The following is a 12,357-nucleotide window of genomic DNA, read 5'->3' as shown; positions in this document are numbered from 1 at the left end:
GAGGATTTCACCACTGCTAATGATGGAAAATTAACGCTCCACTGAACTGAGCAAAATGCCCCTACTGACATTTCCAAACTATTTACAGTGCGGGTCTAAAAACAGCAAGTTAAGGGATCACTCAGGATATATTTCTGTTGATTTGGGAGTAATGAGAAAAACCTGTCAGACACATTTTGTTATGATTTCCATGAAGAGCTTGACATGAAATAGGGAGGGAAACTGTCAAGAAAACGACTGGTGATAAAATACTATGAACCATAATTAGAAATCAAAAATGCCTCTCAGACCCAGCGGAGCAATAAGCCATAATTTGGGCTTTTTCTTTGACTGAGAAGACAAAATTGTTCACTAGGCTCGCCCGACGTGAGGAAACCAAGTGTGCTGAATGAAGAAGAGGTCTTTACGCACAATGAACAGACTCCTCCCACACATGCTTGGAAGAAAACCTCTTGTTACTGTAGGAGCTGGCCACTGACAGACGCTCCATCCACGCTGACTGATGCGCACCAAAGCCTGAATAAGCGTCTGCTCACATTTGACAACTTTTACGCACTTAAAAACAAAATGAGAGCTTTCATTTCGACTGTGACAGTGTTGTGGCTGATGACAATACCCTGCTCGGAAGCCATCCACGGACTGTACAATTTTGGCCAGCATGAATTGTTCTACAAAAAGAACAACTGCAAGCCTATTCCTGCTAATCTCCTCCTTTGTCACGGTATAGAGTACACGGAGATGCGCCTCCCGAACCTGCTCGGACACGAGACCATGAATGAAGTTCTGCAGCAAGCTTCGTCTTGGATCCCGCTGGTGCAGAAGCAGTGTCACCCCGACACTAGAAAGTTCCTGTGCTCTCTTTTCGCTCCCGTGTGTCTGGATGATTTGGACGAGCCCATACAGCCGTGCAGATCCCTGTGTGAGAGCGTGAAGCACGGCTGCGCGCCCGTCATGTCCGCGTTTGGCTTTCCGTGGCCGAAGATGTTGGACTGTGACCGTTTCCCCCTCGACAATGACCTGTGCATACCACCTGCAAGCATCGAGAACTTTGTGCCAGTCACCAAAGAGGGTAAGGTTCCGTTAAACTTTATTTTAAAAGTAAATGTTCCATCATCAGGTTTTGTACGTAATGCCAAATTCACTGATTGGCATAAAAAAGCAAATCATATATTTGCTGCCTCAGATGTAAACAGCATGTTTTTATGCTCAGTATATCATCACCAGAGTTCACTATGGTCACATCTGTCTGTGTTACCATCATTTTATGTTGAAATATGTATATTTACTTTGTCTACTTTGTGTTTTAGTGCCCAGGGTGTGCGATGCTTGCAAAGAAACGGATGAAAATGACAACGAAATTGTTGACAACCTGTGTAAGAATGACTTTGGTAAGTCCGCCCACCTAATTTATTAGAGTGTGTAGTTCCCAAGGTGAAACATGGGGGCCCCGAGAGGTCATCATTGGGGGGTTTCAAGGAATTTAAGGCAGCATGAGGAGAAATGTCACTGTTAAATGTTCTTCATTCACCAGAATGTCTTTATAGGAAAGTGCATTATGGCCTTGATGTTCCTTTTATCTTCCCCAATGCAGCATTTTAGCACCAAACCATATGTAAACACATGCCCTGAGCGTCTCAGATGGCTTTCATAAGGATGCTTTTTTTTATTATTATTTGCGATCTCCTCTTCCTCTGCCTCTCCTGCACTCTAAGCTCTGAAAATCAAAGTCAAGGAGGTTTCGTACATCAACGGCGACACCAAAATCGTGCCAGAGACGAAAAGCAAAACCATCTACATGATGAACGGCGTGACGGAGCGTGACCTGAGGAAAACGGTGCTGTGGCTGAAGGACGGGCTGCAGTGCATCTGCGAGGAGATGAACGATATCAACGCCGCCTACCTGGTCATGGGCCAGAAGATGGACGGCCATCTGGTCATCACCTCGCTGAAGCGCTGGCAGAAGGGACAGCGCGAGTTTAAGAGGATTTCACGCAGCATTCGCAAGATGCAATGCTAGGGAGGAGAAAAACAAAACAAAACTGCATGTCAATGTTGAAGATCAAGTTTAGTTGGGCTCTTTATCGTACCAGTTGACACAACTTGCAGTTATGTTTCATATAAAGTGCAGCAAAGACGCTTCCCAGCCCCGGAAGACACACAACTTGTTTCTTCTTTTGATTGATCACAAATGCCCTGAAACCTAAAGTTCTTGGACAATGTGGCTAAACTCAAATACCATAAACAAAAAACACATTTATTTGACTGTAATTCGTGTGCATTTGTAGATATTAGATAGACCGTGACTTACGAGCTAACTTTAAGTGTCCAAATACTGTTTGTGTGAAGTCCGGTCATCGACTCCGGTTCATTTTGCACTTACTTTGCATGATTAAGCGCCTCCTAGTGGCCAGTTTTAAAACTGTGTCGTTCCCCTGGTGAACTGTCTTCGCTGTCACTTAATCAGTTGCAGATAATTGCACTCAGCTGGTGTTCAAGGTGCGGAGGAATCACAAACCACAGGGACAGGGTGAAAACGAGCAGAGTTTTGAATCCAGGATTAAATATTGGACATTGGCCTACTATTAACACCTGCAGAAAGGGTGAGTTTATCAGAGTTTATGACATTTTCCTTCTCTCTTCTTCAAATCGGTTGAATCTTTAGCATTAAATTGTTGAGGAGCAAGCTCCATTTAAAACTCCCCTTTAAAAAAAACAATTTGGATTACACAAATCAAAGGCCTTGACAGCATGGGGAACCTGAGAAGTCACAAAATAGGTGAAATATTTGATGTATGTTAAAGTGCTCCTAATACTCTTTATAGAAAATCAATTCTGCTGCATAAACAGAACAGACATGAATTTTGCATGGTGCATATAGAGTAAAGCTGTGATCCTTGTGTGTGCGTACGGTGTGATGTTCAAATAATAGGCTATGTGTTTTTGTATTCCCACTGTTTTCTCAAGCAAAAATGAGAGATAGCTGGCTATATTCTCTTCCTGTTCAACATTTTAATATTCTTGCTAAACTTTTTGTACGTGCGCCACTGCCTAATTTTCTACCACCATATGATAGGACGAATGTTTTTCTACTCCCAGACTTTCATATTTCATTTAAACTTTTTGTTTTGATTTGCAACTTCGTTCTGTTGAGTTGTTTTTTTTAGGAATTAACAATGAATATCTAACTTTTTCAGTCGGTAGTCTTTAAATAGCAGTAACTTGGTGAGTGCAAGTATTCATGGGGGTTGTGTGTATGTTTGCAAATATAAAGTATTTTTTTGGAAGTGTTACAGTGTAAATATCAAATACTGCCATTTATTCTTGTATAAAGTTTTCAGCAATTAAAAGCTGCCAACTACATGTTTTAAATGACTCAGACCACTATTGTGTAGCAGGTAAACCACTATAGTCCAGAATAAAATAATTTTTTACAATAATCCTCATTCCCATAGTTTTAAAATGGTAAAATATATTTAGTCTATTATTGGTTAAACACCGCCATCTAGTGGCATAAATTGGTCAAATATGGTCATGAATAACAACTGGAGGCCTTTAATGATACCAAAAAACACATTTGTTATATTTGCTAATAAACTTTTGTAAAAGTTAACATCTTAATTTTTAATGTACCTAAAACCATCAAAAGAGGCACTTTATTATTATTATTATTATTATTATTGTGACAACTGTGAGTTTACATAGAATATTGATTTACTTAAAGAGGCTCAGGAGAGCCCCACACAATGTGAGAACAGACTAGGATTTATAGTAGCCTATTATATTCATTTTTAATCATTCTCCTTAGTGTTTAATCAACTTATTAACCACACACTCTGAAGCATTATCTCACTCATAATGGCATGAAATGGACAAAAGGCATTAAGAGAAGTCTGGGAAGGTATTTGTACTTGAGAAATTACTTAAATGATTATCAGAAATGTTTGTGATTTTAAATTTCATCCAACTAGTCGTTTTAACATTACATCAAATCACTTCATAGATCCTCCCATTGATGTTTTAATAGTGGAAAGCCCTGAGTTTCATATAGTTCCATTCAGGTACTTTCAAACAATCCACTGCACCTAGTTTCAGATGTTTTGTCATGCCCTCGTGAGGTTTCATTCACTCTGCTGATTGTTAGTTCCAGACCTTTCCATCTATCACTGTCACATGAGCTTCTGAGAGCTACCGGTTACATGAAGAAGTAAGGTGTGAATTCATGTGGAACCAAATCAGAGGGGGTGTTAAAGGGGGATTGTGAAGAGGTGTCAGCCTAAAATATTTCCACCACCTTTGTGGACTGTTTCTTTTTGAAAATGACATCATTCAAGCTTCTCATTTTGTTATTGTAATTGCTTTGGGGATATCACTGATTTGCCAACCTGACAAATGTTTCTACCTCCTCATACCATGATTCATGCCACTCTGAAAACTGTCACATGACTTCTGCCATGTGACCTGAATGACTCACCTTCACAGCCATCAAGTGTCATGGTATGACAGATTAATACCTGGGACTCTCCACTGGTCATAGAGCTGATGAGGGCTCTTGGCTGAAAGCCTAAAAGTCTTCAATTGCACTCCTACAGTCTAGAGTCTAGACTCTAGACAGTCATTTCAGTGTGACCTGCTAAAGTTCAGAAATACTCTGCTTCTGTGGTCCGTCATCAACCCGTAAGCGACTGGAGTTCGACTGTAGCCAATACAGCATGTGTGAATTACTGCGTTGTGTATGGAACTCCTACAAACAGCTGTACATAGTTAAATATGTTTATGGGCCTGTAAAACGTCATATTTCTTCTCTCCACTTCCAAAGGAAATATAGCCAACGTTGCATGTCACTACATTGGAAAGCTGCTGTTACTTTGCAAATTAAGAGAGTGCATCCAAAACATGCAATCCATTTTTCATTAAATGATGCAATATTTGTTAAAGACACAGCCTGAATAATAAGTAAACAAATACTGACAGGAGCCTTTCTTCGTAAAAATTAGCCTACCTCTGCTTAAGAAATTATTCTGAATGCAAGACACTGAGATTGCGAGATAAAAGCTCCTGACTACTGTATTACTGTGACTATGTTATTACATCTGTAACACTTTTTTTCTTTTGAAACAAGTTTTCCAAATAAATATAGTCTCTACAACTAGCAGGATCAAACACAATGGATGATGTTGGTATTGTTTGAACTGGCCTGCAGTGATATGTATGCTGTGGAACGGTCTTTGTAGTTAACCGAATATTTACATAATGATTTCTAATTAATTAAATTGCGGATTAGCCTTTCAATTTGAATAATCTTACAGATGAAGTAAGGCTATTTATTGGGCAATGAGGTCCCAATTAATAGCGCATACAATAAGATCCCACATTTATTGTGATATAATTTATTCCACAGGATCATCAGGCATAATTCTGCATCGTGCAATCAATTATTAACACAATTCAACAGCCACTGATGTGGCCCGAACTGCGCAATTCACGCTGCTTAACATCACAATAAAGAGAAGAGTTCACAGTTACGGATGCATTCACCGCTATGGGAAAAAACCAAGCAAAATGACTGCAGTAGCTGCAGCTAATGGGGAATTTGCTATGACACTCTAAATGCCCAGCTGTGACGTTTACGGGGCGGGAAGTGTGGAAACCCTGTAAACTACCACTGAGAAATATGTTGGGATTAGTATTGACTTGTTCCTTGTAATATAATAGTTTTTACTTTCTGTTGAAACGCATACAGATTAACTTTAAAAGGGATCAAATAAATGTGCCAAAGCGGTATGGTAGGATTTTTGTCTCTCTTCACACACCCAGGTTGTGGCATTTAAGTATTAATATTAACAATAATACATGTACACTACTCTTTTAGTGAAACAAATTCCATTTGCGTTAAAAAAAAAATTAAAACTAAAAAAAAAAACAACGACAATAATGCACCTCTCTCTTGGAGAAATCGAGTTTCCGACGGTCTTGAAGGCAGCAGTCTTCTTTCTTTTCAGCCCTGACTGGGACCAAGCTTAAACTTTTTAAAGTCTGCACTTAATATTTGTGTTTACAAAATTGTGCCGGCAGGCAGTAAAACCCTCTTGGCGCTCGACAGTGAACCTTTTGAAAGCAGGCTCGGCCTCCGTTTTGACGAAGCTCCAAAAAGTCCGACGGGGAAGTTCCCCAGGAAATCCCCAAGACTGTTCGGGGATATTATTCTCGACACTGATGCGCCACATCCCCGACACAATTGACCTGCTCGGTCTCTTTCTAAAGACACGGGGCTCGAAGCAGAGGCGTCAAATGCTGGATTATTAAATGACTGATCCGTCTGTCACATCTTGGAAGGCTGCGATGGATGCCGTCAGTATTAACTCGGATACCGACATGCTGAAAGACAAGCTGCGGAGTTACAGTGTGCTCAATACTCTGTATAATGAGACGCGGCAGGAAATCGACCTCCTCAACAAACAAATCCGCTTAAAGGATAATATCATCGTCGATTTAAAGGCCAGGTTGGGGAGACACGAGAGGATCTACATGACGGTGGGAGACGCCGAGTCCGTGGCGATCGGTCCGTCCAACTCTTTGGTGGAGAGCCTGCTCAAAGAAATATGCAAAGTAAAGCAGAAGAGGAGCGATGTGGAGTTCAAGGCTACCCGACAAACAGAGGTACGTTGAGGGCTGTAGATGTGCAGCACATCTGTAACACTGCAGCCTCAAGTGGCTGCTGGAGAAAAGAACCAAAAAACTTGGACAAATAGTCCATATTATAAAGAAGATGGTCAGTGTATTATACTGTTTGCTATCAAGTGTTATCCAGATGAATATTTCTATTAGACAATATGTTCAGTGACACAAATGATCTATAGGAAATCACACAAGTATTGATTTCACGAATGAGAGTAATAGATTTCATTTGTATGGCACGTCTCATTCCAAAAATATGCACGTCACCATCTGTTTCTGGCCGAGCTCTTCATCCCTCTCGTCTTCCTCCCAGGACATCCATAGGCTGACCGTGCAGCTCCGGGAGAAGGAGCTGGAGCTGGAGAGCGTCAGGTGCCAGCCGGACCACGAGAAGGATCGGGAGATTCACCGGCTGTGCTTGGCCCTGGAGGAGAGGGAGCGGTCAGAGGCCACCAGAACAGTCCTGTGCACATCTCTGGCCGAGGAGGCCGAGCAGCTGCGCAGCCAGCTCGGCACCACCGTGAAGGTGTGCCAGGAGCTGCTGGCCAGGCTGGAGAAGAAGGGTGGAGGGGAGGTGGAGGAAATGGCCCAGCAGCAAAAGGTAAAGGAGGTGTGTAACACCTTGGGAGTGATTTGTGCCTTTACTTTACTTTTGTGTGTTGGAGCTTGAGGGTCCACGAATTCCCTTAAATGCCATAATAGTCCCAACTTTTATTTCTTTTTTTGAAGGATCTTTTTGTAACTTATCTTCCACAATTGTTTTTAGACATCCGAGTCGTCTGATATAAGTGCTGCTCACGCTCAAATTTGTAAGCTCCAGGAGGAGAACCAACAGCTTAAACAGCGCGTGGCTTACGTGAGTCTTCTATACGTTTACCAATTTCTTTTTTTTTTTTTTAATGAAAAACAAAACATGCGATCAGAAGGTCTAACTTTTTTTTGTTCCTTTTTAGGTACAAGGTCTGAATTCTAAGTGGCAGAAGTACGACTCTAGCAGGGAGGACTATATCAGAGGTTTATGTCAAAGGCTGAAGGAGAGCACTGGGCCGGGGTTGATGTCAGCGATGGGCTCCGTCAGCAGTGGGTTGCTTTATCAAGAGATTTCCAGACTCAACGGCTTACTGGAGGAGAAAATGAGTGAGTGTGGGAGGCTGGATAGAGAAGTGGAGGAGATAACGAGACGAGACAAAGAGCGCATCCAGACACTGGAGCAGCAGGTTGGTGCTAGATCACAATCTTGGTGCCTCTCTGCGTTCTGCTGTGTGCATGTGTATGGCTCCTGTATACAAAAACATAAAGGTTCTATCTTTTCCTCTTCAAGGTTCTCATCTACACGGATGACTTTAAGTCAGAGCGAGCCGACAGAGAGCGAGCTCAGGGCCAGATCCAGAACCTGAAGGAGCAGGTTTCTCAGTTAAAACAGCAGCTACACAAACAGGTGAGATGGCAGCCCTTAGATTAAGTTCATCTATAGACGCATTCATTTCCTTTTTTTTTTTATCATCAGCACATTCCCATACGTGCAGCTCAATCCTGACACTGTATGTATGTGGTTGTCTTCAGCAGGGAGCAAGTAGAGAGACCAGAGACTTGGTTCCTGTGTGTCACGTGCACATAGGACACAGGATCTCCTCAAGGCGAAGCAAGGACACTTCAGCGCCTCTGCTGAGGACCTCGGCTGAGAGGCAGCAGCAGCAGCAACAACAGCAGCAGCAGCAGCAGCAACAACAGCAGCAGCAGCAGCCTCCGGCGCTGCCGCCTACAGCTTCAGCTGCGGCACTGAACTCTGCCTGGATGGAAAGCCCCGGCCTGTCGGAGCTGCAGTGCCCGCAGTGCCTCGCCAGGTTCAACGACACGGACGCTGCTGAGTACCTGAACCATTGCGAAGAGTGTGCCCGGCTATAAACGGAACAACTCTTTATTTGGAAATGATCATCTTTTACTGACAGTAACTGAACACTGAAGACCAGCACTACACTGCAGAAATGATCCTGAGCACAGGTTCCAATTGGGAGATGCTTGGCTACCACGAGTGACTTAAGATCTTCTTATAGTGAAGTAAAACTGTCCAACCCAAAGTTCCCCTGCTGCCAGATAAACGAGTCCATCTTTCTAAGTGTGCCTGGCTGAAAAGAATTAGTGTTGAGTTCGCCTGTCTAATTGCAGGAGGTTGAGGAAGAGGATGCTAATGCAATTTATTAAATATCAAATACCTCAGTGTTTCAAATTACAAACCTGTTGCACTTTTTTTTTTTTTACATCTAGCCAAAAATGAATTGTAGAATCGTAGATTAAGAGATTCACAACGCATAAGCTTCCTATTTTGGGTCTAGACATCTAGTTGATAGTGGTGCTGTTGTTCATTTTTGATTGAACTTCACATATTTCTGTTCTGTAAAGTATATATTCTTAATAACAGATTTAAAAATATAAAATTATATTGATATTTATTCTTTGTATATCAAACTGAAAAAGGCTAATAATTTTAGTGCAATGTTTTGTTGCCTTTTTTTTCCTGCCAAAGCCATAAAAAAATATTATTATTATTATTTTTTTTTTTACTTTTTGGGATTAAAAATGTCAAATATATAGCTTGAGAAAATAATTTGTGATGCATGTGCATGTAAAGACCATTCCAACTGACAATATGCTTATTTTTTGGAGATGTGCTGATTTCCTGGAGGTGGCACATTTATTTTTGTAATAAAAAGACTTGTTTACCCGCACTTTATCTCTCGGTGATTTAAATAGCTCGACGGTTACAGCTCATTATTGCACGGTGGTATTTTAATTCTAAAGACAGTCTGCAGCCTCGAGCTGGAACAACAGATCATACCTAACCACGAAAGATGGCGGCACGACTTAACCGAAGTCTGTGTGCGTATCTTTTTAGAGTATCACGTGCGTGTGTTTGTGCAAGCTGGAAAACCCCTTCCCAGTGTTGCCTGAATAGGCACGCTGTACTGTGACAGCCAGATTCCCAGCTGTTGTGTAGCTGAAGCGAACACTACTGAGAAAGGGGTACTGAGAAGGACCGGCGAGACGACAGCTTGTGTTACATCCAAACCCTCAACAAAACTGCCTGCGGATCAGTTAGCGACTGAAACCTCACGCAGTGAGTCGCTGTGAAGTATCACTTTGACACAAAACAGGCCGACAGGGCTGTTTGGTGAATCAATTGTCATGGGTTTGGTGAAGTAAGCACAGGAAGCTGGACATCCCCTGTTTAAAAAGGAAGTAGGCCGTTGCAGTGCATAGAGAAGACTTTGCTAAATAACTGGTGTGTGTGAACATATCTACTTTTGCTGCAATGTTTTTTTGGTTCTTTTTGTTTTGGTTTTTTATCTGATGATGCTAAATTTAAAAACAGCTTTTTCAAAGAAACAGGTTTTTCTTACAACTTGAAACTTGAGCCACTGAGTATTAAAAGGAAACCTTGCTTAGTTCAATACTCCTAGTTTTTTGTTGTTGTTTTGTTCAAACTTTGCAGCCTTACGAGCTGGTGGCCTCATGACTACCAGCTTATTTTGGCTAATTTTAAGTCAACTTTAGATACAGCAACTTTAACTGCTGGTGACTATATACACTATCGACAAATGGCTGCTATACAACACGAGTTACAAAGTCTTTGTGTTTTGAGAAAGTAAAAACATTTTCATTTCATGCTTTTAGAATTTATTTTTTTACATTTTTCAGCGAGTCACTGTCATGTCTATATGAAATAAGCTACCACAGACAGTTAGCTTTGCGTAGCTGAACTAAGAGTTGAAACAAGTAGTTTGATATCAGTTTGATGGCTGAGAAATAGTTTGTAAAACAAGTTTTTGCATGAATTAAACACAAGATATGACTTTAAAGGTGGTGATATGAAGATTTTTTTTTTTTTGTAATACAGCCAGTAGCTAGGGTATCAAGTGGACCTGTGACAGAAGGCAAACAAAAGTATTTCCTGAGTTGAAGAACTTTGGGATTTTTTTTTTTTCTTTTTCTTTCCACCAACACTGAGGTTAAGGCGCTTTATTCATTAAAGACAGTGCTACAAGGTGAAAAGAACAACTAGTGTAAGAGTGGTACATCCCTCAAGCTCAAATGACACCAGGCAGCATCACATGTAAACTTAATCATCAGCAAACTGGGGGAGATATTTGTGGCCAAATCAGTTTCCGTCACAGTTATTTCATTTACGTAACACTGTAGCCTGGCTCCAATTTTGGCTTTAAAGGGCAACTTCAGCATCTCGTCTATAAGCCAACCACACGCAGACTGGTAGAAATTATGCAGAAGCCCGAAAAAGGCAAAGAGCTGTGTTCTGGGGATTCTCCCCCCCCGCCAGCACACACCTACGCATTTACAACCGGGTCTATAAGTGACTGAACTTCCACGCACACAAATGCTCTACCCACCGATCTGAGAGTGGAAAAAAACAGGTCACAAGTCCCCACCTGAGTGTCTGGGAACTTTTCTAAGAAACAAAGACTTACTAAGAAAGGTTACAGCGGTAGATCAGTTCCTGTTGGAAACAGGTTTCAAGGCATCAGGATGTGCTGATGTTGCTGTCATATACTTAAACAGATAGGGAAAACTTCAGCCTGACACTTATCCAGGCAAACACAGAATGGATAGATACGACCTTTAATCTTCTGTGTATCCTAAAAGAATGGGAATTTCCCGCCATTGCAAGGGAATTCCCAAATGAAAAGCTGACAAGTTTATTTGAAATGGAGCGCTGTAGATTTGAACAGATCATTCTAATTCAATGTTTATTGGTTGAAGTAGTTGGTATCAACGCTAAATGTTTTTTGTTTTTTTTTAGGTTTCTTGGTAAGGATGTCCCAGGTTTCGGGCCGTTGAAAACAGCATTATGGCAGATTGCAGTCAGTTAGGAAGGGAGATTCCCTCCTTGGAAGTGTATGTGATCCTGAAGCGCTCAAGGCAGTTGACAATGAAAAGAACAGCGTTCTGATTACAAGCTTTAAGGCAGCTCCGATCCCTTTTAATAAACCTATTGACGCTCAACCCTGTCATTGTCTGACAACTCTGAGTGAGTGCACCATTTTGATTCACTTCATCCACTGAGGCAATTTTTACAACAAAAGTCCAATTGGGGAGACACCTTGAACGAACACGTTGGAAATTTTATCTGGACATTTATAGACTTACCATTATTTCTAATGGAGGGAATGTGTTGATTTAAGTGCCCTTTATCCCTGCTTATATCAAAAGACAGATCTGCGCCATTTTCAAGTTTAAGATCACGACCTAAGTTTGTGTGTCAGACATTTTTCTGGGTGTTTTTGACTTGTCTACGTATGTGTACTTTTGTGGGGCATTTGCCTAAACGTGGTAGATCCCATCTTACAACACTGGTGACTGAGAGCGAGCAGGCACTACAAAAAGGCCAGACAGTCATTCATACCTGAAATAATTTCTGAGTCATATCTGGTGGCTTTCAAAATCAAAACCTTCAATCTTCTCTTGCACTTTTACCACAGTGCTCTCATTCATTATTCAAGGACCATTGTAAAATCCCGCTGTTTGAAGAAATAGTAACTCTTGGGAAAAGTTAAGAGGAAGCAGTCACAGTGGTGAACGTAACTATTACTCACTTCCTCTTCCACACTGTCCAATCGGTTCTAAATATAAACTATGAATCTACTCTGCTTTTACAGCCTCATATTTCCA

General features: G+C 41.3%; 2 protein-coding genes across 3 annotated transcripts; both read left to right on the top strand.

Annotated features, from left to right (window-relative positions):
* Positions 1–541: 541 nt before the first annotated feature.
* On the top strand, positions 542–3,369 carry sfrp2 (secreted frizzled-related protein 2). The gene is made up of 3 exons (XM_069689406.1): positions 542–1,069; positions 1,308–1,388; positions 1,713–3,369. Exons 1-3 carry the CDS (start codon positions 568–570, stop codon positions 2,015–2,017), a joined length of 888 nt encoding a protein of 295 aa, XP_069545507.1. The 5' UTR covers positions 542–567; the 3' UTR covers positions 2,018–3,369.
* A 2,336-nt stretch (positions 3,370–5,705) lies between these two features.
* Positions 5,706–9,401, top strand: tnip2 (TNFAIP3 interacting protein 2). Of its 2 annotated transcripts, none has more exons than XM_069689405.1 (6): positions 5,706–6,657; positions 6,989–7,276; positions 7,442–7,531; positions 7,629–7,892; positions 7,997–8,113; positions 8,239–9,401. In XM_069689405.1, the coding sequence occupies exons 1-6, from the start codon at positions 6,304–6,306 to the stop codon at positions 8,578–8,580; spliced, it is 1,455 nt and encodes a 484-aa protein (XP_069545506.1). In that variant the 5' UTR covers positions 5,706–6,303; the 3' UTR covers positions 8,581–9,401. The 2 variants fall into 2 exon arrangements, with proteins under 2 accessions (XP_069545506.1, XP_069545505.1); XM_069689404.1 differs by having other exon boundaries at positions 6,989–7,285.
* The last annotated feature ends 2,956 nt before the right edge of the window (positions 9,402–12,357 follow it).

The sequence above is a fragment of the Brachyistius frenatus genome, unplaced genomic scaffold (assembly GCF_029030835.1).
Source record: "Brachyistius frenatus isolate BFR_SWC_R1_liver_20210118 unplaced genomic scaffold, ASM2903083v1 Contig_7, whole genome shotgun sequence".
In the NCBI taxonomy this organism is placed as follows: domain Eukaryota; kingdom Metazoa; phylum Chordata; class Actinopteri; family Embiotocidae; genus Brachyistius; species Brachyistius frenatus.
Note: the sequence above shows the minus strand (reverse complement) of the source record. Positions and strands in the feature narration are given on the sequence as shown.